At 42.9% G+C, this 25,474-nt stretch overlaps 1 protein-coding gene across 3 annotated transcripts in view; it reads left to right on the top strand.

Moving 5' to 3' along the window:
- The window catches only part of LOC144502500 (olfactomedin-like protein 2A), a 58,972-nt gene that overhangs the window by 23,756 nt on the left and 9,742 nt on the right, over nucleotides 1-25,474 (top strand). For 2 of the 3 annotated variants that reach the window (XM_078226506.1, XM_078226504.1), the window contains 4 exons: nucleotides 3,105-3,368; nucleotides 7,761-7,868; nucleotides 12,925-13,104; nucleotides 18,431-18,704. In XM_078226506.1, coding sequence (XP_078082632.1) covers nucleotides 3,132-3,368; nucleotides 7,761-7,868; nucleotides 12,925-13,104; nucleotides 18,431-18,704 — 799 coding nt within the window. In that variant the 5' untranslated portion in view covers nucleotides 3,105-3,131. Of the gene's footprint in view, nucleotides 1-1,026; nucleotides 1,194-3,104; nucleotides 3,369-7,760; nucleotides 7,869-12,924; nucleotides 13,105-18,430; nucleotides 18,705-25,474 lie in introns of all 3 variants that reach the window. The other variant, XM_078226505.1, reaches the window with a different exon arrangement.

Raw genomic sequence — 25,474 nt, 5'->3', positions numbered from 1 at the left:
CTAACTGGCCTTTGTTTCCCTGTTTTCTGTCTCCCTTCTTTCTTGAATAGTGGGATTATGTTTGCTGCTTTACAATCCATGGGAACTATTTTAGAATTTAGGGAATTCTGGAAACCAAAATGAAAGCATTCGCGCTCTCTATAGTTAACCGCTTCTTAAACTCTAGGATACAGGGAATCTGACCCAGGTGATCTGTCAACTTTCAGTTTCATTAGGTTCTCATAAAATCATAGAATCCCTACAATGCGGAAAGAGGCCATTCGGCCCATGGAGTCTGCATTGACTCTCCGACAGAGCACCTTACCAGGCCCATCCCCCGCCCTATCCCTGTAACCCATGCACTTACACTAAGTGGCAATTTACATGGCCAATCCACATAATCTTTAGACTATGGGAGGAAACCAGGGCACCCGGAGGAAACCCACACAGACATGGAGAGAATGTGCAAACTCCATACACAGAGTCACCCAAGGCCGGAATTGAACCTGGGTCCCTGGTGCTGTGAGGCAGCAGCGCCAACCACTGTGCCACCGTTTAAGAAATTGATGGAAACCTTGTAACCTCCCAAGAAACCTTTTTTTAAATATATTATTATTTATATGTACCACTTTAGCAGAAGGATTTGCTGCCTTCGATTATCTACAGCAGCAGAGTTTTCCATGTATCTATAGGCCGGGACTTTAGCCATTTGTTTATAGAGCTGTATCCTTTGTTTGCTTCAAAAAATTTACACATAAATTAAACAACCCCTTCCATGCTTCTATTGTTCCATCAGCACCTGAGGCAATGTGACAGCATGGGCTCTGGATTTGCTTTGAAAATTATTTGAAAATGACACAGCTAAACATAACATTAAACAATGAAGTTGAAACTTAATATTTTGTCACAATTGAAAATACACTTTAAAACACGTTAAGCTGATCATTGATAGGATTGCTAATACTCCTGGAATAGGGGCATGGATCTCTCCTGCACTGCTGTGGCTGCTAGCCTGGGTGATCTTTGCATTTGTATTTTTTGCTGCAGTATCTGCAATCTCGCTGGATAACAGGGCACAGAAGCTTCCAGCTCAATGATGTCAACCTCCCACCACTGCAGAGAGTGGAGACCAACTGATTGGCCCTGTTATGAGGGTGGGAATCAGGAAGGTTCAGAAAACAGAGGGGGGACGGGAGGGATTGTACTGCTGGAAGGTAGGATTATCAAACCTGGACATATTTTTGGAGGTGTGCTCATAAAACATTTGACCGCATGTTGATGATGTGATGTGACATGTTGACTGAGTTTGCAAATGACGTTGCATCTACTTTATAAAGGAGGGATTGCTTATGGTTAACTGTCTTTGCTTGTGATTTTGTAGTAGCAGTTGTCATGCAAGATGTTCTGAGAACTGGGAAGCTTGTCATAATGTGGAGATGCCGGCGTTGGACTGGGGTGAACACGGTAAGAAGTCTCACAACACCAGGTTAAAGTCCAACAGGTTTATTTGGTAGCAAATACCATAAGCTTTCGGAGCACTGCTCCTTTGTCAGATGGAGTGGAAATGTGCTCTCAAACAGTGCAAACAGACAAAATCAAGTTGCAGAATACTGATTAGAATGCAAATCCTACAACCAGCCAGGTCTTAAAGGTACAGACAATGTGGGTGGAGGGAACATTAAACACAGGTTAAAGAATGTCACACATGAGGACGGCCTAAACCGGGATGTTGGATTTATGTCACATTATCAGTAACCTCCACAGCTTGCCTCCTGGGCTTGTAGAATCTCACTAGCTGTTCTGTCTGGAGACAATACACATTTCTTTAACCTGTGTTTAATGTTCCCTCCACCCACATTGTCTGTACCTTTAAGACCTGGCTGGCTGTAGGATTCGCATTCTAATCAGTATTCTGCATCTTGATTTTGTCTGTTTGCACTGTTTGAGAGCACATTTCCACTCCATCTGACGAAGGAGCAGTGCTCCGAAAGCTTATGGTATTTGCTACCAAATAAACCTGTTGGACTTTAACCTGGTGTTGTGAGACTTCTTACTAAGCTTGTCATAAGCAGGTGAAGGAAATGCACACGTGTGAAGCTGCATTCGTGGCTGGGAGTCTCCTGGACAATCAGGAAGGGTTGACAACTCTAGAATAATATGCTATAATGCTCATGTCACTTAGAAGACAATAGGCTGAATTTGTGGAGCCCTCTGGATTGGGCATTTTGGCTAGAGTGCGAGAGAACCAAGTGAGGGCACCTGCATCCAATTCCTGGCTTTGGGATTGGAAGGGTTGGGCACTGGCATTCTTCGACTGGCATTGGGATGTCATAAATGAGCTATAACACCAAATATTGTTATATTGAGGATTGTTCAAAGGGATGGGATTTTCCGCTTCCTCTATGGTGTGCTTTGTGGTGGTGGAGGTGGTCCTGGTGGCAGGAACATCTGATTCCACCGCTGTCAACATATTTTCCCATTCTATGCACACCACCGTCAGGAAACCTCATTAGGCATTCGCCGTCAGCGAGACTGGAAGATCCTGTCGGCGAAAACGCCCAGAAAAATCTGGCCAAGGTACCTGCTGTGACCCTTTTGTAGCACTTTTCGTTCGGAGTTGTGCAAGCTTCATTTCAAAAATGAAAGCACACAATACAGGCTAACACCTTAGCACAATACTGTAGGGTGCTACATTGTTGAAAGTACCGTCTTTTGTTTGAGAGATTAAACTGAGGACCTCTTAGTCCTCTCAGGTTTATATTCCACTATTTTGAAGAAGTGAAGGGGAATTCAATGCGTATTCTGTCCAATACATATCCCTCAGTCAACACCATCACAAACAGATTGTCTGGTCATTTCTTTCATTCTTGTGTGTGGAGCTGGCTGTGTGCAAATTGGAAGTTATATGCTTAATTATAAAAGTAAGTACATTTCAAGAAATACTTATTTCTCTGTGAATTGCATTGGAACATGCCAAAATGTGAGAGGCAGTAAATAAATTTAAATTCTTTCTTTCATACACACACTCGTTCTTAGTGCTATGAAGATAGGCCCGTAAAAAGCACTGAACCTCATTGACTTTGGTTTATATGCTTCTGCTAAACCAATTATTTTTACTTCCACAGTTGTTTGGGGAAAATGACCAAGTTCAGATGATTTCTGAGGGGTCAGACTGCCGTTGCAAGTGCATCATGAGACCTCTGACAAAGGATGCTTGCAGTCGCATCAGAAATGGCAGCTTACGTTTTGAAGACTTCTACACAGTTGAAACTGTTAGCTCTGGGACAGACTGTAAGTGTTCCTGTACAGCTCCCCCATCATCTCTCAACCCTTGTGAAAACGAGTGGAGAATGGAAAAGCTCAGAAAGCAGGCTCCAGAATTCTTTAAGGTACGCCTGAAATACAATGTCAAGTGAATACCTAAAAAATCTGAAAATCCAAAACCAATTTCTGTTGATGTCCATTAAATTTATTAAAATTAAATTCTATTGTGTCTGGTAAGTCTGAAAAATGAATACTATATGGGTTAGATTATGTATAATAAAGATTATGCCACATAAGATGTAGCTTCATAAATAATCCTTTGGTGGGATGTAACTTGAAAATGGCTGAAAAAAGGGACACGCTGTCAAAGCTTTTCATCTTTGCACTTATCAGGATAGCTTGGAAGATAAACAACAGTGAAGGGAACAACTCTTTATACTGCATGAGAAGAGAGTGCTGATTGGTCGGCAAGTGAACTAAGATTGGTAGAGGTGTTGCCATAGAGAATGCAGCACAGAATAGTAAACTGTCTACTGCCAAGCTTTTGTTTCAAATTCAAACCGGGCAGGTTGACTCTGGTCAAGGCATTGCCATGGGGAATGAGCCTTGGAATGGTTGTCCCCAAGTTTTTGTTTCGCAGGAAAAGACGTACTACATGGACATGATCTTTCTGTCTGTGTGTGAATATATGTGGCTTCTAGCAGTCATAAGTGAGCCACACTGTGAACCCGACTGATAAACTGTGTGAAACTAACTTAAGATTGCTATTCTAAGATTGAGCTTGTGTTGCTTGACTACCTAAATCTTAAAGTTAGGTTTTTATAACATTTACCATAGCTGCGATTTTTCTGGCCTTGTTGTGCCTGGGGCAGATTGCGCCAATCCCAGAAAATTGCATGTGGGCTTAAAAACTGGTTTCGTGCCAGGCGCCAAATAGTTTGCAATCACTGTTCCTTCTGGCACAAACAGAATCTAGTCCAGAAAGGCACTTAAATATGCTTAGCCCATTCTACATGGCGGGGGGGGGTTTCTCCCAGCCTGCTGTGCCGCTTTTGTAGCGCAGCAGGCCGGGAGACTCTAGCGGAAGCCGTTTTGCGGGCTCCCCTCCGCGTGTCTCCGGCAGCCAGATTTCCAGTGCCGTCAGCTTTGCACCTGAAATCGCGTGGAGCTGCATAATTTATTTAAATGAGAATTTTAATGTATTTTGCATATCATTAGCAGGCCTGGGACTGTAGCTCGGTGATTGGATGCATGGCTAGACAGTGCTCATCTGGCAGTGCCAACCTGGCACACTGACAGTGCTCGGTGGGCATTGCCAGTATATCGGGGCAGTGCCAAGGGGGTGGGCCTCAGTGGGGGAAGGAGTCTGAGTAGGGATCATGAACGGGTGGAGCATGACAGAGGCATGAAAGAGGGCTATGAAGGGGGGGCATGTCGGGGGTCATGAAGGGGGGCCCCAATACCAGCAGTCATGTCAGGGAGGGGTGGGGAAACATGCCGCCAATGAGCGGGGGTGTGCCTTAAAGCACATTGTGAGCCAGATGGGACTTCACAACAATCAATGATACTTCCATGGCCACCAATACTGAGACTATTCCAAATTTTATCACTTGAATTTAAATTCCACCAGCTGCCGTTGAACCCATGTCCCCAAAGCGTCAGTCTGGGTCTCTGCATTGTTAGTCCAATGACATTGCCACTATGCTACCACCTCCTGGTAGGTTAATCGGTAGCAAGGGAATGGAGTTCAGAGCAGTGATCGAAAATAATTGCTTCAATCTTCCCAATATTTAATTGGAGGAAATTTATTTTCCTCCAGTGCTGGGTGTTGGATAAGCAGTCCAACAACTTAGCAACAGTGGAGGAATCAAAAGAGGTGGTAGTTCAATTAAAGTTATTTTAGAAATTATATAAAAGAATCAGAAACATTTCCCTTTGAATTCCAAGTAACATCTGTAGCAAATAGAAAATGGTTGAGTAATACAGTTCATGAATGTAAATGTGAAACCAGCTATCACATTCCAAATATAATAATGCCAAATGCAAAACATCACAGCTGAATAACTGAAAAGTTACGGTTTATTTGATGTTGCTGGGGAACTTTGTAAATTAGCCTAGGGTTGGATATTTGCAAATTCTTGGCAAACTGTGACTTTTCCTCAGCAACAACAGTTAAACTCTAATTTATTTCAGGCTTCTACAAATTTACAATAGCTTATGTGGACTTAAAGGCGTGGAATTTTAATCTAATCTAACAGCCTGGTTTTGGTCAGCTGGATGGGAGGGGGTGGGTGTTAAAAGTCTTAAATTCCCAATTCTTGACTCAAATCCACCCACTTCCTATTTTAATGGAGACCGCAAGATGGGAGGGCAACCAACCTGTTCCAAGGAGACAGGGAGTATTTTAAATGCAACAGCGAGGCTGGGATCCTCATTGTAAACACAGTAAGGAGTCTAACAACACCAGGTTAAAGTCCAGCAGGTTTATTTGGTAGCAAACGCCACTAGCTTTCGGAGCGCTGCTCCTTCGTCAGGTGAGTGGGAGTTCTGCTAACAAACAGCAAATAGGGCATATAAAGACACAAACTCAATTTACAGAATACAGAATTTACAGAAGGAGCAGCGTTCCGAAAGCTAGTGGCGTTTGCGACCAAATAAACCTGTTGGACTTTAACCTGGTTTTGTTAGACTCCTTACTGTGTTTACCCCAGTCCAACGCCGGCATCTCCACATCAAGATCCTCATTGTAATTCAGCTTTTGTTCCAGCTTTCAAATGTTAACCCTGGTTAGCCAGGTTTCCCACACCACAGGGAATCCGGCAACTACATCCAGATAAGGACTTGGATTCAGGAGGAGAGTGCCTTTACACATACCTCCTGAATCCAGCATGCCCACCCAAAGAACCCCCACAATTGCATACTCTTTCTGACTTTCTCCATGAGGCCTTCAATCCCTTCACCAGGGCAGGGATCATCCCCCATCAGGCCTCGAGTCCCATAAACCTTAAAACCCCACACCCCATCTAGGCCTCTGATCTCCCTACCACAGGCATCCAACTTCTGACCTCCACCCTAGCAGTGAAGCGATTTTCCCTCCAAGCCCCGAACTTTCCTTCCCAGGTCTCTTTCCCACTTCCTATGTCTCTGGCCTCTTCTGCTGCCACCCAAACAGGCTCCCAGTGTCCCCATCAGGAGTCAGAGCAGTCGTTTCCAAACAAGCCTCCAATCCTCCCCTCGTCCACTTCCTAACTGGGAGCCCATGATTAGCAACCCACCCTGCCCCACGAATATACCTGTTTCTGCAGCTTACATCAACCAGGTGCCCTGCTTAACTTGAAGCCAAGCCAGTCAATCAATTGGTGATATTACAGGTACTCTGTTCAAACTCCACAGCATGCTGAGGAGTCCTTGCTTTCTGTTCCCCTGTGACTTTATGATCCACCCACTCCCCATGCCTCAGATAAGTAAAAGTTCAGCCAAAGCATCATTTCCACTTTAACATCAGAATAATGCATTATGCCTTACGTGGCATACTCCTAACATTATTAAACACCATAGTCTCTGACAAATCATGAGCTAGTCAGGAGAGATCCCTTCATTTAAATAAGGTAATATTCTGATTCCTCGATGGCGCAGTTGCTAAAGCAATGAGTGACTGAACTATAGAAACCTGAAATTCTCTTGCTGGATTCCCAGCCTCTGTTGAGTTACCCAATTTCATCTGTGGGCAGCACAGTGGTTAGCACTACTGTCTCACCGCGCCAGGGACCTAGGTTCAATTCTAGCCTTGGGTGACTCTGTGTTGAGTTTGCACATTCTCCCCTTGACTGCGTGGGTTTCCTCTGGGTGCTCTGGTTTCCTCCCACAGTCCAAAGATGTGCAGGTTAGATGGATTGACCATACTAAATTGCCCCTTAGTGTCCAAAGACGTGTAGGTTAGGTGGATTAGCTATGATAAATGCACAGGGTTGGGGTGGGGGTGGCCTGGGTAATTTGCTCTCTTGAAGAGTTGGCACAGACTCAATGGGCCGAATGGCCTCCTTCTGCACTATAGGGATTCTATCTGGGGTTGCCTCAGCAACCTGACTTAGGGAGGGAAAACGATAGCTCTGGCGCCCATTTCTGATCATTAGCTAAGAGCCTATTTTGGCAAGTTGAACATTTGGACATCAGGTGAGGACAGGATTTGGCTTGGCAGTGAAACCGCCAAGAATAGAACAGTCTGCTGACACCCATATTACTGTCTCATGCATGAAAAATAGCTTTTTGGACTGTATACTGCAGGATATTCAGACCTGTGAACCTGCTGCTCAGCAAAGAATTAATGACTTCTGAGAGAAAGACAGAATGATAGAAAAATATATTTTAGTTGAAACCTTCTCGAGATTATTATGGATTTAAAATTCTGCAAATTCTGAAAGTGACATCTATTGAGAAAGAAAGCTTTTAAAAAATGATCCTTTGTAAAGCTAAGTGCTCTACATTGTCTAACTTAGCATTTTATGGTCTTGTTCTAGTTGCAGTCCCTGGTTGATCTACTGGAAGGAACCTTGTATAGCATCGATATGATGAAGGTTCACTCGTACATACGAAAAGTCGCAACACAGATGAACAACCTTGAAGAGGTGATGTAGCCACAATTGATTATAGTATTAAATCTAGTATGGGTGACATCATAGAAAATCTCTACATTCTTCATTTAACAATTTGGCAATGCTCAACTTCATACTTATTGCTTCTCCCACAGCAAATAGAACTTTATATTTAAAAAGATAACTTAAAGGGACAACCAAGACTGTTTCACACAAAATAAAAATTCCTAGTAAACATTAAGGTTTAAATTGTCCTATGTTTTATTTTTCAATATTTATAAGTATGTGGTGTATTAGCATTGCAAATTTTCATCTCTCACAAAAAATAAAAAATCAATTTGAAGAGAAAGTAATGTCAAGAAAAAGTCAATTTGTTGCAAGCACACTATACACTAAAATGAATGATCAAAAGTGATGGATTATCATATGATTAAAAATATAATAATTTGTCTAATCATTGCATTTAAGACAGATTGAAAAGTACAAGAGTGAAATTTGGATGGTACATATTTATCATTCAAGTCGCCGGATTGGATAATTGCCTTTAATTAATTTAGTTATTGCCTATGCTTTGGACCAGAAACTAATTTTAAAAAATGTTTTGCCATGGTAATTGTCCCTTTCTTTAATGGGAAGGTTTTGAGATGTCATTTGAGAAATGAATTACAGTTATTCTCTAGAATATTGATGAAGAACCGAATAGCTTGGAATCATGACAGAACTTGTGATATTAATAGCTTTTTCACTGTAGATTCAGAAGTAATGTGGGCGATTCTCCCAAAAGTGCTGAGTTGGTGGGAAAACTGTTCTAGATCACGACTGTTTTTTTTCAGTGGGCAACTTCAGACCTGAATCTCCCCACTCTGTGCAATGCTGAGGTCACAATCAGGGATCTCATTAAAAGCTCGGGGGTGGGTGCTATTCACACCAGACGCTGACAGCTCTGGAACTCTGTGCATGCGCAGTGGTCCCGATCTGTCAGACTCCCCACTTGCTGGCCAGCTCGATCAGGAGGCAGACCCCCACTGGCAGACCACCCCACCCCTCCATCCCACCCCGATCACTGGCCTCCCTCCAGCCCAGACTGATCGCCATGCAGAGCGGCAGCGGGACCTCCCACCCCTAGGCCCCACCCACAATAGACCCCATTCCCTTGGCACTGCCCAATGCCCAGTGGGCAGTGTCAAGGTGCCCCCTGGGCATGGGCACTTTGCCCCTTGGGCAGTGCCAGGGTGCACAGGCTGGCACTGCCAGGGTGCCCATGCCCTGGGGGCACCACCCCCTCACTGCCCGACCCGCTGGGGGGCCCCGATTGCCCCTCCTTCATTCCGGTGGGGTCTCCCACTCGTTCCCTGAACGTGGGGAGCTAATCTGAACCCTGCTGGAATGGAGTACTCCTGGCAGGGTGGGAAATTCAATCGGGCCTGACAAATTCCCGATAATCACATGCAAAACACATTAAAAAAATATTCAAATCACTCACCTGTCTTCCTGCCGATTTCCAGCGTGGTCTGGACACCGACTATTCTCCGGTTCTGGGAGATGCGCATGCGTTCCGGCGCATGCGCAAATACTGGAAAAAGGCCGACGATGCGATTCTTCCAACTGGACCCAGAAAAGTTGCGGGTCGCGATGGGAGAATCGGGCCCAATATTACAGTATCAGTAGATACACAGTTGGAAGACAGTGAATACACATTAGCTTCAGACAAATATGGGCTCTGAATATTTGAATAATCCATGAAAACCTTTGCGAGACAGTAAACTTATCTTTTGTCTTTTGCCATCTTGCTTAAATATGACTGTTGTATAAATAACAGCAATAACAGAAGCTAGAAATTAGACAAGTAATTTATAATTAAGAACAAAGAATGTCAAAATACAGCATTACAAAGATACATAACTTATTTTAAAGTTATTTTTCTCCTTTATAACTCTCTTGGTGGTGAACCCCAGGCTTCTGTTTCAGGTGAGTAGGATGTTTTGAACCATCCAAGGATGTAAGCTCTTTGATTTTCCCCAATTGACCAAGCAACAGTCACCAAAGCAGGACATAAGATAAATTCCCAATGTAGTTACGAACTGGGTGAAAGAAAGTAATATTACTTTCAATCCAGGATGCATTGCATGAATGTGCTTTGGCCTCTATGCCCCCACCACCGCAAGCCACCTTTTTTATTTGGAAACACTAAATATAAGTGATCCTATCAGTTACGTAATGTTTTCAGATTTGTAAGGTTTACAAGAAAGTATGCATTCAATGAATCTGAGAACATGGTTTTCTGTATTTTGCTTCAGTTTTTTTTCCCCCATGAACTGACATAGGATCTCTCTAAAGCAAACCAAATCACAATTTTTATCTGTGTTACTCTGGTGATCAGTACAAGATGTAACTAACCCATGAGCAATCTTAATGCAAATAATTTATCTTGATTCTATGCTGCTTAATGGTATCTAAGTATAAGAACAATAAAAAGAATCCATTGTATATTTTTAGGAGTATATTTTCATATAATCTTTTGATAGTACATCTTCAAAACTGTCACTATTGCATTCAATCAAATCCCAATCCAAAATCTTAGATCTGTTGTTGTGGTGAACGATAGCCCTACAGCTCAGGATATTATTTGTGTGCAGTACCCTGATAGTAAGATGAAGAAGCAATTTATTGTGCATTCACTAACATTAAGTCAATGGGTGGAGTTTTTCATTCTGGAGTTTACATGCAGTGGCAGGTGGGAAAGTCAACGTGATTCCTGCTGAGTGGGTGAACATGCACACTCTTCTACTTTTCAGCTCATTAATTATGCATTCCATGCCGAGCTCAGCAAAGTTTGTGGCAGGGTGGGCTGGAAGTTGCATGCCATCATCTCATGGGTTCAAAGGTTCCAGCACCATATTTAAAGGGCATCTTGGTAGACATTTACTCATAGCAGCCCAGGGGCGGCACGGTGGCACGGTGGTTAGCATTGCTGCCTCACAGTGCCAGGCACCCGGGTTCGATTCCCAGCTTGGGTGAAGAAGGCGTTTCGCACACTGGCCTTCATCAGTCTGGGCATTGAGTATAAGAGTTGGGACATTATGTTTCAGTTGTCTATGTCATTGGTGAAGTTACACTTGGGAGTACAGTGTATAGTTTTGGTCACCCTGTTCATTGATAAACTGGAAAGAGTGCTGAGAAGATTTACAAGAATATTGCCTGGACTAGTGGGCCTGAGTTATAGGGAGTGGTTGGCCAAGCTAGGGTTTTATTCCTTGGAACGTAAGAGAATTACCTTATCATGGGTATAGATAAGATGAATATATATAGTCTTTTTCCCAGGGTAGGGGAATTGAAAACCAGAGGGCATGGGTTTACGTTGAGAGGGGAAAGATCTAATAGGGAACTGAGGCACAACTTCTTCACGCAGAGGGTGGTGCGTATATGGAATCAGCTGCCAGAGAAAGTTGTTGAGGCATGTTTAATAACATTTAAAAAACATTTAGATAAGTACACGGATGAGAGAGTATTAAAGGGATATGGGCCAAATGCAAGCAATTGGGTCTAACTGGGAGGGCACCATAGTCGGCATGGACCAATTGGGCCGAAGGGCCTGTTTCTGTGCTGCATTGCTCTATGACTCTAAGTGCTAAGCCCTTCACTTGGCCTCTGTCTAGACATGACATCCCTGCCCACACCTTCCAGGTAAAGGATATCCTGGATGTCGAGATGGGTGATCCGTCTGTTTATTCATGAATGTAGATGGACACATTGCTCTTTGATCAGGGTGATGAGAGCCATATGCAAGAAGCTTCACACAGACACTTCTCCACTTGTCTCTGCTACCTTTGAGACTCTATAGAGAGACCATTGCCTTAGCAGCATAGAAGACTAACCACATGATGTCTTGTCAATCATGACCATTCACCCGAGAGTACGGAGGTTTGGAGTCATGGTTGGCTGTCCACCATCAGCCGCATCCCTTAGAGAAATCCACCATTATCCCTTTCTCCCTTTATCCCTGCCTCTGACTTTAGCCGATGGCACATGGCACAGAATAAATGGCAGCTCCACATCTTGCTGGTATCTTGATGTTATGAGATCCATGAGTCGCGAACAAGCCTGTTGCAATGTGAGCTTCACCATAGAGAGGAGAACACAACTGAAAAGTTGTGACATCCAGTTGCCTCATAATTATTAGCATGTCCTTTTAGTTGGCCACTTGTGTTGACCTTCAATGTGGAGAAACGACCCTCCATCCACGTTAAGGATTCACATGTCCAGAGCAAATGTGTTGTCAAGAACAACCTTGTGAAAATGGTGCGCTTAGCTTTTCAGAGACACTTCTCCACATTCTACTCTCCCTCGTCACCTGCTAACATCCACCCATCACCATAGCCCCACCCAATATCACTATTCCTCTCCCTTCTATCACCCCTAAACCCCCCCAACCACCATTAACCTGGACCCTATTAATATCCACCTTTCCTCCCCTAAGAACCAATGCCTGTCCCCTCCCACTATCCAAGCCACCTGTCTTGTCTCCCTCTGTGACCCACTGAGCAGCAGCAGACTCTCACACAGTACTTGCCACCCTACCAGATTCTACTTCCCTCTCTGACTGTGACTGTTCCTTCCTATCACCAGTACCCTCAATTTTCCCACAGGGCCTCATTCCCAAAGTCACTCCCATTCCCCCCTTCCCCAGATCTTTCCGTTACCCCAAATTTAGTGCCCCTACCTGCCACAGTTTCTGCCACTGGAGGGAGCAGAAAATTCCACCCAATATCTCCATCAAATTTCACTTTTGGGCTGTGCTGTAAACATGCAATTGATTTTAAAAATTCTATTTGTACAAATTATTATAAATCACATTTAAAATATTGTCATGTCTGATATTGCCAATCCACACACCAGAAAAGAGTAACTAATGAGAAATGAAAACAATGTGCCTCAATTTAACCTGAGATCATTCTTCCTCAACAAACTTGGGACAATGAAAGCTGCTCTTCTGAAGCAGCTGCTGATGTGATTGCAACTCTGAAGCTGGACTAACTTGATTCAGAGTCCTGGATCGAACAGATGGATTAAATGTTACTTTGTATTTCAGACCATCAAATCAAATCTGACCAGAGAGAATGACTTCATGAAAGAAAGTGTGAAAACTCTCTCTGACCAAATGAAACGGTATGAAAACTACTCTGATATTATGCTGAGTGTAAAGAAGGAAATTTCAAAATTGGGCCTGCAGCTGCTGCAGAAGGATGCTGCTGTGGAAGATAAGCAACAGGTAGTGGTTTTTTTACACTTGAAACAATTGAGACAATATTTTACAAGTAGTCCTTTAAAAAGCCATTTATGGTTAACTCACAAAACTTAATTACACAGCCGTACAATAATGGGCGTTCTTTCATGAGAACATCATACCATTTGTTGAATTAAATGCATCCTTCCTTTGCTAAAATGATATCACCATGCAATACAAACAGGAAAACACTGATTTTGCACAAGGTGCTGGGGTGTCCCTAGAAATCATAGAATCATAGAAACCCTACAGTGCAGAAGGAGGCCATTCGGCCCATTGAGTCTGCACCGACCACAATCCCACCCAGGCCCTACCCCCACATATTTACCCGCTAATCCCTCTAACCTATGCATCCCAGGACTCTAAGGGGCAATTTTTAACCTGGCCAATCAACCTAACCCGCACATCTTTGGACTGTGGGAGGAAACCGGAGCACCCGGAGGAAACCCACGCAGACACGAGGAGAATGTGCAAACTCCACACAGACAGTGTGTTAATGTAAACTTCACAATTATAGTAAATGATGGTTTACAGTGAATTACAAGGCAGCAATTTGATTAAATGATTTTGATAATGTAATATAATTGACTATAATTTAAAAGCTGAGCATTTTGTGAATCAAATTGCTGTTCATTGCCCGCTGTCAATTATAGAACATAGAACATAGAACATAGAACAGTACAGCACAGAACAGGCCCTTCGGCCCACGATGTTGTGCCGAGCTTTATCTGAAACCACGATCAAGCTATCCCACTCCCTATCATCCTGGTGTGCTCCATGTGCCTATCCAATAACCGCTTAAATGTCTCTAAAGTGTCTGACTCCACTATCACTGCAGGCAGTCCATTCCACACCCCAACCACTCTCTGCGTGAAGAACCTACCTCTGATATCCGTCCTGTATCTCCCACCACGAACCCTATAGTTATGCCCCCTTGTAATAGCTCCATCCACCCGAGGAAATAGTCTTTGAACGTTCACTCTATCTATCCCCTTCATCATTTTATACACCTCTATTAAGTCTCCCCTCAGCCTCCTCCACTCCAGAGAGAACAGCCCTAGCTCCCTCAACCTTTCCTCATATGACCTACCCTCCAAACCAGGCAGCATCCTGGTAAATCTCCTCTGCACTCTTTCCAGCGCTTCCACATCCTCCTTATAGTGAGGTGACCAGAACTGCACACAATATTCCAAATGTGGTCTCACCAAGGTCCTGTACAGTTGCAGCATAACCCCACGGCTCTTAAACTCCAACCCCCTGTTAATAAAAGCTAACACACTATAGGCCTTCTTCACAGCTCTATCCACTTGACTGGCAACCTTTAGAGATCTGTGGATATGGACCCCAAGATCTCTCTGTTCCTCCACAGTCTTCAGAACCCTACCTTTGACCCTGTAATCCACATTTAAATTTGTCCTACCAAAATGAATCACCTCACATTTATCAGGGTTAAACTCCATTTGCCATTTTTCAGCCCAGCTTTGCATCCTATCTATGTCTCTTTGCAGCCTACAACAGCCCTCCACCTCATCCACTACTCCACCAATCTTGGTGTCATCAGCAAATTTACTGATCCACCCTTCAGCCCCCTCCTCTAAGTCATTAATAAAAATCACAAAGAGCAGAGGACCAAGCACTGATCCCTGCGGCACACCGCTAGCAACCTGCCTCCAATCCGAAAATTTTCCATCGACCACCACCCTCTGTCTTCGGTCAGACAGCCAGTTACCTATCCAATCGGCCAACTTTCCCTCTATCCCACACCTCCTCACTTTCATCATAAGCCGACCATGGGGGACCTTATCAAACGCCTTACTAAAATCCATGTATATGACATCAACTGCCCTACCTTCATCAACACACTTAGTTACCTCCTCAAAAAATTCTATCAAATTTGTGAGGCATGACTTGCCCTTCACGAATCCGTGCTGACTATCTCGGATTAATCCGCATCTTTCTAAATGGTCGTAAATCCCATCCCTAAGGACCCTTTCCATCAATTTACCAACCACCAAAGTAAGACTAACCGGTCTATAATTACCAGGGTCATTTCTATTCCCTTTCTTAAACAGAGGAACAACATTCGCCACTCTCCAGTCCTCCGGCACCATCCCCGTGGACAGCGAGGACCCAAAGATCAAAGCCAAAGGCTCTGCAATCTCATCCCTTGCCTCCCACAGAATCCTAGGATACATTTCATCAGGCCCAGGGGACTTATCGACCTTCAGTTTATTCAAAACTGCCAAGACATCCTCCCTCCGAACATCTATTTCCTCCAGCCTATTAGCCTGTAACACCTTCTCTTCCTCAAAAACATGGCCCCTCTCCTTGGTGAACACTGAAGAAAAGTATTCATTCATCACCTCGCCTATCTCTACTGACTCCATACACAAGTTCCCACTACTGTCCTTGACCGGCCCTAACCTCACCCTGGTCATTCTTTTATTCCTCACATAAGAGTAAAAAGCCTTGGGGTTTTCCTTGATCCGACCCGCCAAGGACTTCTCATGTCCCCTCCTAGCTCTCCTAAGCCCCTTTTTCAGCTCATTCCTTGCTAACTTGTAACCCTCAATCGAGCCATCTGAACCTTGTTTCCTCATCCCTACATAAGCTTCCCTCTTCCTTTTCACAAGACATTCCACCTATTTTGTGAACCATGGTTCCCTCACTCGGCCATTTCCTCCCTGCCTGACAGGAACATACCTATCAAGGACATCCAGTATTTGTTCCTTGAAAAAGTTCCACTTTTCATTAGTTCCTTTCTCTGACAGTTTCTGTTCCCAACTTATGCCCCCTAATTCTTGCCTAATCGCATCATAATTACCCCTCCCCCAATTGTAAACCTTGCCCTGCCGTACGGCCCTATCCCTCTCCATTGCAATAACAAAAGACACCGAATTGTGGTCACTATCTCCAAATTGCTCTCCCACAACCAAATCTAACACTTGGCCCGGTTCATTTCCCAGTACCAAATCCAATGTGGCCTCACCTCTAGTCGGCCCATCCACATATTGTGTCAGGAAACCCTCCTGCACACACTGCACAAAAACCGCCCCATCCAAATTATTTGACCTACAAAGGTTCCAATCAATATTTGGAAAGTTAAAGTCCCCCATGACAACTACCCTGTGACCCCCACACATATCCATAATCTGCTTAGCAATTTCTTCCTCCACATCTCTATTACTATTTGGGGGCCTATAGTAAACTCCTAGCAACGTGACCGCTCCTTTCCTATTTCTAACTTCAGCCCATATTACCTCAGTGTGCAGATCCCCCACGAAGTGCCTTTCCGCAGCCGTTAAACTATCCTTGATTAACAATGCCACTCCTTTAGAATATATAATACACAATTAAAATATTAATTTTCAAATGTTCTTATTTTGTGCAGGATGTTTTGAGCAGTGGCATGACATATTGTCAGTGCTAAACAACAGAATAGTTTTCCAATTTGTGACCCAGTTTCAGTATTGAGTACTCCAGGTTAACAATAGTTAATATTAAGGTATGATGAAGTAGATTGCTTTTATATCAGGATGGCCTGGACAGGACATGATGTGGAGATGCCGGCGTTGGACTGGGGTAAACACAGTAAGAAGTTTAACAACACCAGGTTAAAGTCCAACAGGTTTATTTGGTAGCAAAAGCCACACAAGCTTTCGAGGCTCTGAGCCCCTTCTTCAGGTGAGTGGGAATTCTGTTCACAAACAGAACTTATAAGACACAGACTCAATTTACATGAATAATGGTTGGAATGCGAATACTTACAACTAATCCAGTCTTTAAGAAACAAAACAATGGGAGTGGAGAGAGCATCAAGACAGGCTAAAAAGATGTGTATTGTCTCCAGACAAGACAGCCAGTGAAACTCTGCAGGTCCACGCAACTGTGGGAGTTACAAATAGTGTGACATAAATTCTGATTCTAGGATCGCATGATAAAGTCTTTATCATGCGATCCTAGAATCAGAATTTATGTCACACTATTTGTAACTCCCACAGTTGCGTGGACCTGCAGAGTTTCACTGGCTGTCTTGTCTGGAGACAATACACATCTTTTTAGCCTGTCTTGATGCTCTCTCCACTCCCATTGTTTTGTTTCTTAAAGACTGGATTAGTTGTAAGTATTCGCATTCCAACCATTATTCATGTAAATTGAGTCTGTGTCTTATAAGTTCTGTTTGTGAACAGAATTCCCACTCACCTGAAGAAGGGGCTCAGAGCCTCGAAAGCTTGTGTGGCTTTTGCTACCAAATAAACCTGTTGGACTTTAACCTGGTGTTGTTAAACTTCTTACTGGACAGGACAGTCAGGGAAGTCCAGATTAACATGAAGCCAAAGTAAGTTAGAATGGTCCCACACATTCTTAAATGTTAACATTGGTTCCAAACTGTTTGGATCTTTTAGTGTAGAAAAAGCTAGCAGCCATGAAGACTGGAGGACTGTGCACACTTGTACTTAAACTAACAGATTCAAAATTTCCATGCTTCAGGGAACCATGATGACTAATTTGAGTACTTACTGGATCATGGAAAATTTAGAGCAGCTGATTTAACTGCAACTGGAGGCATGTAGGCCACTGGCCAGCAACAAGCATCCCATCCAACAAAGTAAAGGCAATCATCTGATAACCTCAGTGTGAGATAATTCCAGTTGAAGAATTAACATTGGCAAAGACATAATGGATGAATAGCTTCATTATTTTTTTTGGAATTCTTAGAGGATCCACCTCTACATCAGTATGATATTTCCAAGATACAACCATTTCCCAGGACAATCAGGAAAGTCCAGATTAACATGAAGCCAAAGTAAGTTAGAATGGCCCCACACATTCTTAAATGTTAACATTGGTTCCAAGCTGTTTGGATCTTTTAGTGTAGAAAAAGCTAGCAGCCATGAAGACTGCAGGAAGGAGGGGTCAGGAACCAACTGGGCAGGTTGGAGCGAATATGGAATATCGACTGCAGAGTATTAACAAGGGCTGAAAGGAAATAAAGGAAATGGAGAAAGAACTACAAAGCTGAGTTCAGGAAAATGAGGACCAAGGAAGAGAGAATGTGAGATGCCAAGAAAAAGAAATTTAGAATTGCGACAGGGTTCAACAGGGAAGAATATCTACTAGAATTCAGGATGCAAAGATGAGAGTTCTGATTAGTAAGTGTCAGAGACTCTGAGCCCTGTGTATGTTCGATGCACAAAGAAGAATTACAAGGCGGAATAAAAGTACCTGCAAAGAACCCTGGCTTAAGTAAAAGGCTCTGGAAAATTGTGAAGTTTTTAAGTTATAACCAAATGTATGATTTTATTTTCAGGACACATCTGGAACAACAGCCAAGGTTGTAAAGAAGTATTCAAACAAAGCAGAGAACAAGAAAAAAACAGCAGTTCGAAAACCTCCTCCCAAAATAGTGAAAGACAAAGGAATTAAAACAAAGAAGCCAGCTACAAAAACAAAACATGTTGCATCAGTAAAATTACCACAGCCCACTATCAAGACTAAGCCTGGTATCCATCAGCCAGGTATTGTAAAAAGTGTTACCTACTACAAAGCAGGAAGACTTGAAGACATGGGCAATGGTGGCAAGAGTACGTATGAACAAAACTAAATTATTCATGTTTTTATACCCCTCTTGTTAGTCCAGAAATTATGTAATTTTCCAAGTGAAATGGATGAACTTCAATTAAATCAAGATGTTGATTCAGTAAGACCCACAATTAAGTGATACTGTATTCTTGGTGATGTAAAACTTGCTAAATATCCATCAAATTGTATTGGGTCATCTCTACTGATATAATAGAGAAGAGAGAATTCATTTTATGGGGATAACATATAAACAATATTTTGGATAGATAAGCAAGTTAACAGGGGAATGTTAATCTAACCCAAACTGATGAGATCAGGTTCAATGCTAGTTTTACATCCATCCAGCTTTATTCTCCATTGAAGTCATTGATGCCATTCAACCATATTCAGTGTTTTCTTATCCAGTAAATTAGGTTAAAATGCCCAATATTCTATTCACCACTGCAAACAAATGTCACACAAGTAAGTTTTACATTTGTATGGTAACATTGCAAGCCATAATTTCTAACTTGTATCTTTCAATGGACACAAGAGCAATAGTCTAATATTGAGAAATGTATTTACAAATCATATATTACGTACCATTTATCACCATGTAAGAAAAAGATACAAAATTAGGAGAGGACAATTACCATTGTAGTTTATGTATGTAAACATTTTCCATGTTCAACATAGTAATCTACGATCACTATCTCATTATAATCAGATTAGATTATCAATACATTATCTTGCGTTCCTATATATTTGTATCCTTAGAATTAGAATATTGATGCAACTTAAAAATTATCAGGAAATTTGATGAAGAAACTTTTGAAGCATCTGTGTACCTTGTAGCTCTAGTGTATGATCTTTCTGATTTCATATTCAATTTCCTAAATTTGAACATCTGTCACAGGAGATTTATCATTCTGTTGAAGTTTGACTTTTGCTTTCAAATATGTCTGATGGTCCTCTAAATCAGTTATCTTGCCATGGGATTTTTGATTTTCATTTCTTTCCATTCCAGACAACAGCTGAAGATTAGCAAAGATCTGTGTTATATATTCCTGATCCATTGTGAGGCATCTACGCCTTCCCAAATTATTATATATACTGTTGAGAATGAAAGTTTGTTTCATAATATGTAGGAAATAGATGTCTTCAAGCTTTGCAAAGCTTAATCAGCAAATCACTTCAAGTAATGTGAACAGCAAAACAAATTCAATAACTTTATTCAATAACTCCATTAACTTTCGAAAGCAGAATTTTTTAAGATGATTAAACTTTTGCTTGGAGTAGAGAGGAGAATTTATCAAATCCAACAATACGATATTCATTGAAGCAATATGAGAATGGAAAATAGTTAACAGATGCTCTTACATGTCAGGAATGCAAACTTACTACTGCTTCTCAATGAACCTTGGTGAATCAGTAAGAAAATGAACTGGGTGTCCAGCAGAATAAAGTTATCTTTTTGTAAATAACTTACCTCAGTTAATAGTTATCCTTCTAAGAATTTCCACCAGTATGAATTCTTCTCCCCTGAAGGCAGTAAATCTTGCTGGGCATGAGTCCACTGTCAAGGGGAGATCTCCATTCCCACACCCAAGTGACCATTCTTCAGATGAGAAGTAACTATCGATCATCACATCTCAGTCTGTTATGAAGTAAGACATACGTAATGCAAAACCAACTAAGTCAATTGTAGTTCCCGCACTACACTGACCAAAATCAAGTTAATTCAGCACAAACTAAGCATTCAGACAGATTTCTTCCTGGTCTGTAGAGCTGCTTTTATACCTTTGTATTGGGGCTGCCTCCTGACATGCAAGACTTGTGTAACTGGCCACAACTCAAAAGTTTGTCAGTATTCATTAACAATGGCTCTTCTTGACTTCCAGCCAACTGTGGAAAACTATACATTGGAAGTTGGCATTGGTCTTAATACAGTCTAAAAGTGGATTAAAAATTTGTAAAACAGCACTTGGTAATTTATCCATTTAGCCATCAAAAGAACTCCGATTAAATGTTTTGATAAGGACTAGATTATCTTACTATATTTTATTTTCAAAGGAAAAGACACGCTAATTATGTAGTTGCCAAGCTTCTATTTTTGGAGCAAGCATTGGCATTTCCAACCTCAATTCATGCGGTAGCTGAAAGAGCAGCTGATTGTGCAATAACTTAAGTTGCTCCATTGTATTTTGCGGGATATTAGTAGAGTTCAGGATGGACAACGTAAGAAGGAAACATGATTCTCGTGTCCAACCTGCATCAGATTTGGCAATCTAGGGCTTTTCTTCTCGGCCGCCAGTAAAAAGATGCCCAGCCCCCACTGCGGGTAGATGTGCAGGAACAAGTAGCACTGGCTGGTAGCAATGAACATGACCACTGAGCAACAAGGCTGAATGAGCAGCCTTTGTCTCACAAAAATGATCATGAACTGAGTCTTTGCAGGAAGCCAGGTGAGTACGAGTTTTGGCTATGTGACCGTTGCTAGTCCTGCCACTTACTGAATTCACCTGCACTCAGAGATAATTACAGTGAGTCAGTTTTCAGTCTTGATGTCAGAAAATATTGCTGGAACGAAAACAGGCATTGAAGTGACATCCAATTTAATCCAACAGCCAGCTGTGAGAATTAGACAGATTTTAAAGCTTTTTGAGTATACAGAGCAAGGGGCAAGTGTGCATATTGGGGAGGGGTAAATTGATTGTGGGAAACTTAGGCTATCGTGGTGAGACCTGCCATGGGCGATTCGGCTGCCCAGACAGAAGTCCATTGATTTTCTGCGGGAACAGATGATTCCAGCAGCGGTTAGAAGATCCCGTTGTTAAAATGCTAATATATAGCATTGTTTACACAAGTTACTGCATTTGAAAAAGTAATTCATTAAGTGAAAAACTTTTTAGATGTTGTGATGCATATGCATTAAAGTCTGCCTGTCATACATAACTAGAATAATAAAGGTGTCCACCCTGTTTCCTGATTGCTCGTAACCTAGTGCTTGAAGTTCAAGTAACTCAGTTGTATTTGCACTTTTTATTTTTTTTCTTTTGCCTTGTTTGAACTTAGCGGGCCCACAGGTTGGAAAGGGATGTTTTAGCTTTGATGCCACAATAGTGGATAAGTCCTTAACTATAACATTAAGATTTGTTATTATTAGCAATCTTGAGATATACTTACATTGACGGGAAAATGGACTGTAATTTCATAAGTGGCCCATAGTATGCATCTATCCAGCCTGCAAATAGAAAATAAATGGGGTTGAATTTTTAGGTCCTGTTGGGGGTGGGAACAAAAGTGGGCATGTAATGAAAATACCAGCATCAGCTGACATGCTAGTTTCCTATTGCTGTTCCTGCAGAGGGTAAGGCAAGGCCAGCCTGTGAACCCATTCGATCTGCTGAGTGCTCGAGAGCTCATTGAGAGCACATTGAGGAGAAGGTTGAGATTTTGATGGAGGCACATGGGCTGCACACTGGGTCATGGGCAGACCAGGTACATAGAGATGCCAACATAGCAGGGAGCCAGTCATGACTGCCCCACCTAATTAGGTTGGTGCATAAAAAGGGGAACGGTTGAGGGGAGCATTCGGTCACTGGCAAACAGGCGCAGTTGTGCACATCTGTCTGGGGTTTCACTACTATTCATGGATACTTTCTGCTTTTCACAGTTTCATTCCTCTTTTCTTATTACACAATTCGTAAAAGAAAACTCTTACATCTGGCTTCATGTATCAATTTTTAGATTGTGCTTACAAAGACAATGAGTTACAAATGGAACAAACCCCTGTGACCTACGCAGTGCCTCCATTCTTGGCCACTGCTATGTGGTTCTCCCCTTGAGGCCCCAGATGAGGTGAAGTTATTCTGCTCACTAGGCTTGTGTCAGAAATGCATATGGCCATCATCTATCATGGAGGTGCTGCTAAGGTTGTTGCAAAGCATCACTGGTCCATTACTGGGCTCTGCTGCTCAGATGCCAAGGTCAAGGAGGCTGATGATGATGGTGTCTTGGAGATTGCCTCATCCCTTGACTAGTGTTCATGGAGGAGCTCATCTATTCAAAGCACGTTAACTGGATGGACTGCTACATTCTCAGTCTATAACATTGCACCGCCTCAGGGAACGCTGGCATGTGGGAGCAAATCTGTTGCTGCTGATCTAAGTAGATTCTCCGTGACTGTGACTCCTGAGACCCAGCTGAGCAGGGTTGTTTGCCTGTATCCAAGGGGGACTAGCACACAAAGCAGGCCCTATCTCTCGCAACCTCCTGTTGAATACTTGTGATATGCTCATCATCCATTGCCATATCTATGCGTGCACAAGGACCCACCAAGCTGACTGAAATTGAGTTGGTGAAGAGTGCACTTATAAGGTGCGATTGTACTTGTTTTGATGCCTTCCCTAGCAGCACTTGGCCCAGTAATGACGCAGGGATTGGTCTTTGTGCCTCAAAGTCAGAACCTGCGGGTGAAGCAAGAAGAGATCGTGAGAACTAGTCATTGAGAGCAGAAACCTGTGCTGGGGCTTTCCAATATAGCTGAGTTTTTTGGCATGTTGTCAGATGGGTTAGAGTGCAATGCATCCCCTTAGTCTATGCATTCCAGTTTCTATTCACCGTCTCCACCATCTCATCTTTGTGGATTTGTTCATGGTCAGCTGATCTCCATGCTTCCTTCTTGAATTATAGTGTGTGAAGGATGGGGATCCCTCCTCTTTCCTGGGCAATTTCATGAGCATTGTTGCATGTGGAAGGACAAAAACAGAGATTACGGCACCGCTGGCCTCTATAGACAATGCCAATAGCTCATAGCAAGAAGTGGCATGTATCAATGCTAGCAATCCTCAGCAGTGCTACGGCTCTGAGCTTTGCTGAGGGGATGTCAATAAGTGCCCTCAGGACACATTCCACTTGTGATCAGGAGCAGAATGTGCCTTCAGGCTCCTCAGCTGGAATGTCTGCCGGTGGATAAATATGATGTGGAGAAATACCCAGAGGCCTGACTTGAGAGTTTGGTGTGTTAATTGTATAGATTAGATGCAAGGATAAATAGGTGGAGGGCACTCATTATTTGAGCACATATAAAGCAATACTTATTGACATTGGGATGATGAGTAGAGGTAGAGGCTGTAAACTTGTAATGTTTCATTTTGTGAGTAAATCTAATCAGGGTAAATATTGACTACTGGTCTCCTCCTTCACCAAATAGCTGTTAGATGTTTAAAATGGCATTTTACTAACCTTGCCAGAGTGAATAATGTAATTGAACCTCTTTCTGCACTGAACCCAGTTCCTCTAAAACACTGCTTGTGGTCTCCACCACCTTGATCCATACTTGCTTGGTCAGGAATGGTGATCTTCCTCCTGCCAACTTCCGGAAAGAGGATCTCCCTCTTTTCCTCTTTACTGCTTGAAGGCCAACCTCTAAGATGGCATCATTAAAGTGAGGGTCAGCGAGCTCCAAGTTCCAGCCCTCTGCCTTTCCTACTTCATGTGTAATGCAGCATAAGTCTCTAAAATGGCTGGCAACCAGGGTGGGCTTAAAGTAATCCTGCTCTCTCTTTCTGTCCCATTTCCATTCTCACCTCTGTAGCAACTAGCTGCCTAAAATGTCCTCCAGCCAGTCTGACCCTAGGAAAACCAAGGCTGCAACTGCTTCCCCTCAGGGGTGGGATTAGGACCCGAAAGTAGTCTCAACATCTATTTCCTGACCCTAGAAGTAAAATCAGACCCCAGGACACCTGTTCAGTACAGTACAAACTTCTAGGGTTTTTCCACATCTTTGGTCAGGTACTGCTCAGAGAGACCTAGAGAAGATTAAGATTAATTGAGAAAGGAGAGGGTCTCACTGAGGCATATAAATATTGGTTGGTATCGACATAATACTCAGAATATTGCTTCAAATTAGATCGGGAACGTTTGACCAGAGAAATAAAATTATGTTAGATGATAGGAAAAACATGCTTAATCGAAAGAATGAGCATCATTTGGATTCTGCTGGGTCTGATAGTAGAGACAAGTGTACCAGAAACTTGATTCCAAGAGTGGGATTCTCCGATCTAGTCTGTGACTGCCCCACTGCCAGGGAGAATGGAGAATTTGGCACTCAGCAAAGAGGGGCATCCTCTCTCCCACCACTCAAATAACAAATCACCCCCACCTCCCCACATCATGCAGGTATTAGGGTGACCTGACCCCACTCCCCTCAGATCTCCACTCAACCCCCTCCCACTCAGGCACCTTGGGTCTTGAGGGGGAGGGGGTGGGATCAAGGAGGTAGGTCCAGTGGCCATTTGGCCTTCTGCTGCTGCCAGGATATAGACGGAGTGTCCTCCAAGGGTCGTGGGGGTTGGGTGAGCTCGAGTTGGGACTAAGGGGTTGACCTCACCACTCTCCTCCAGGTTCAGGGTCTCGTGATTGGACTGCTGCTTTTAGCCCTGGCAGAACTGAAGATCACCCCTGGAATGGTGATTTCATGATGTGGAGATGCCGGCGTTGGACTGGGGTAAACACAGTAAGAAGTCTCACAACATCAGGTTAAAGACCAACAGGTTTATTTGGTAGCAAAAGCCACTAGCTTTCGGAGCGCTGCTCCTTCATCAGGTAAGTGGGAGTTCTGTTCACAAACAGGGCATATAAAGACACAAACTCAATTTACAAAATAATGGTTGGAATGCGAGTCTTTGCAGGTAATCAAGTCTTAAAGGTACAGACAATGTGAGTGGAGAGAGGGTTAAGCACAGGTTAAAGAGCTGTGTATTGTCTCCAGCCGGGACAGTTAGTGAGA

This window comes from Mustelus asterias, chromosome 13 (genome assembly GCF_964213995.1).
Source record: "Mustelus asterias chromosome 13, sMusAst1.hap1.1, whole genome shotgun sequence".
In the NCBI taxonomy this organism is placed as follows: Eukaryota; Metazoa; Chordata; class Chondrichthyes; order Carcharhiniformes; family Triakidae; genus Mustelus; species Mustelus asterias.
The sequence above is the reverse complement of the archived record's forward strand: the minus strand, read 5'-3'. Positions and strand labels throughout refer to the sequence as shown.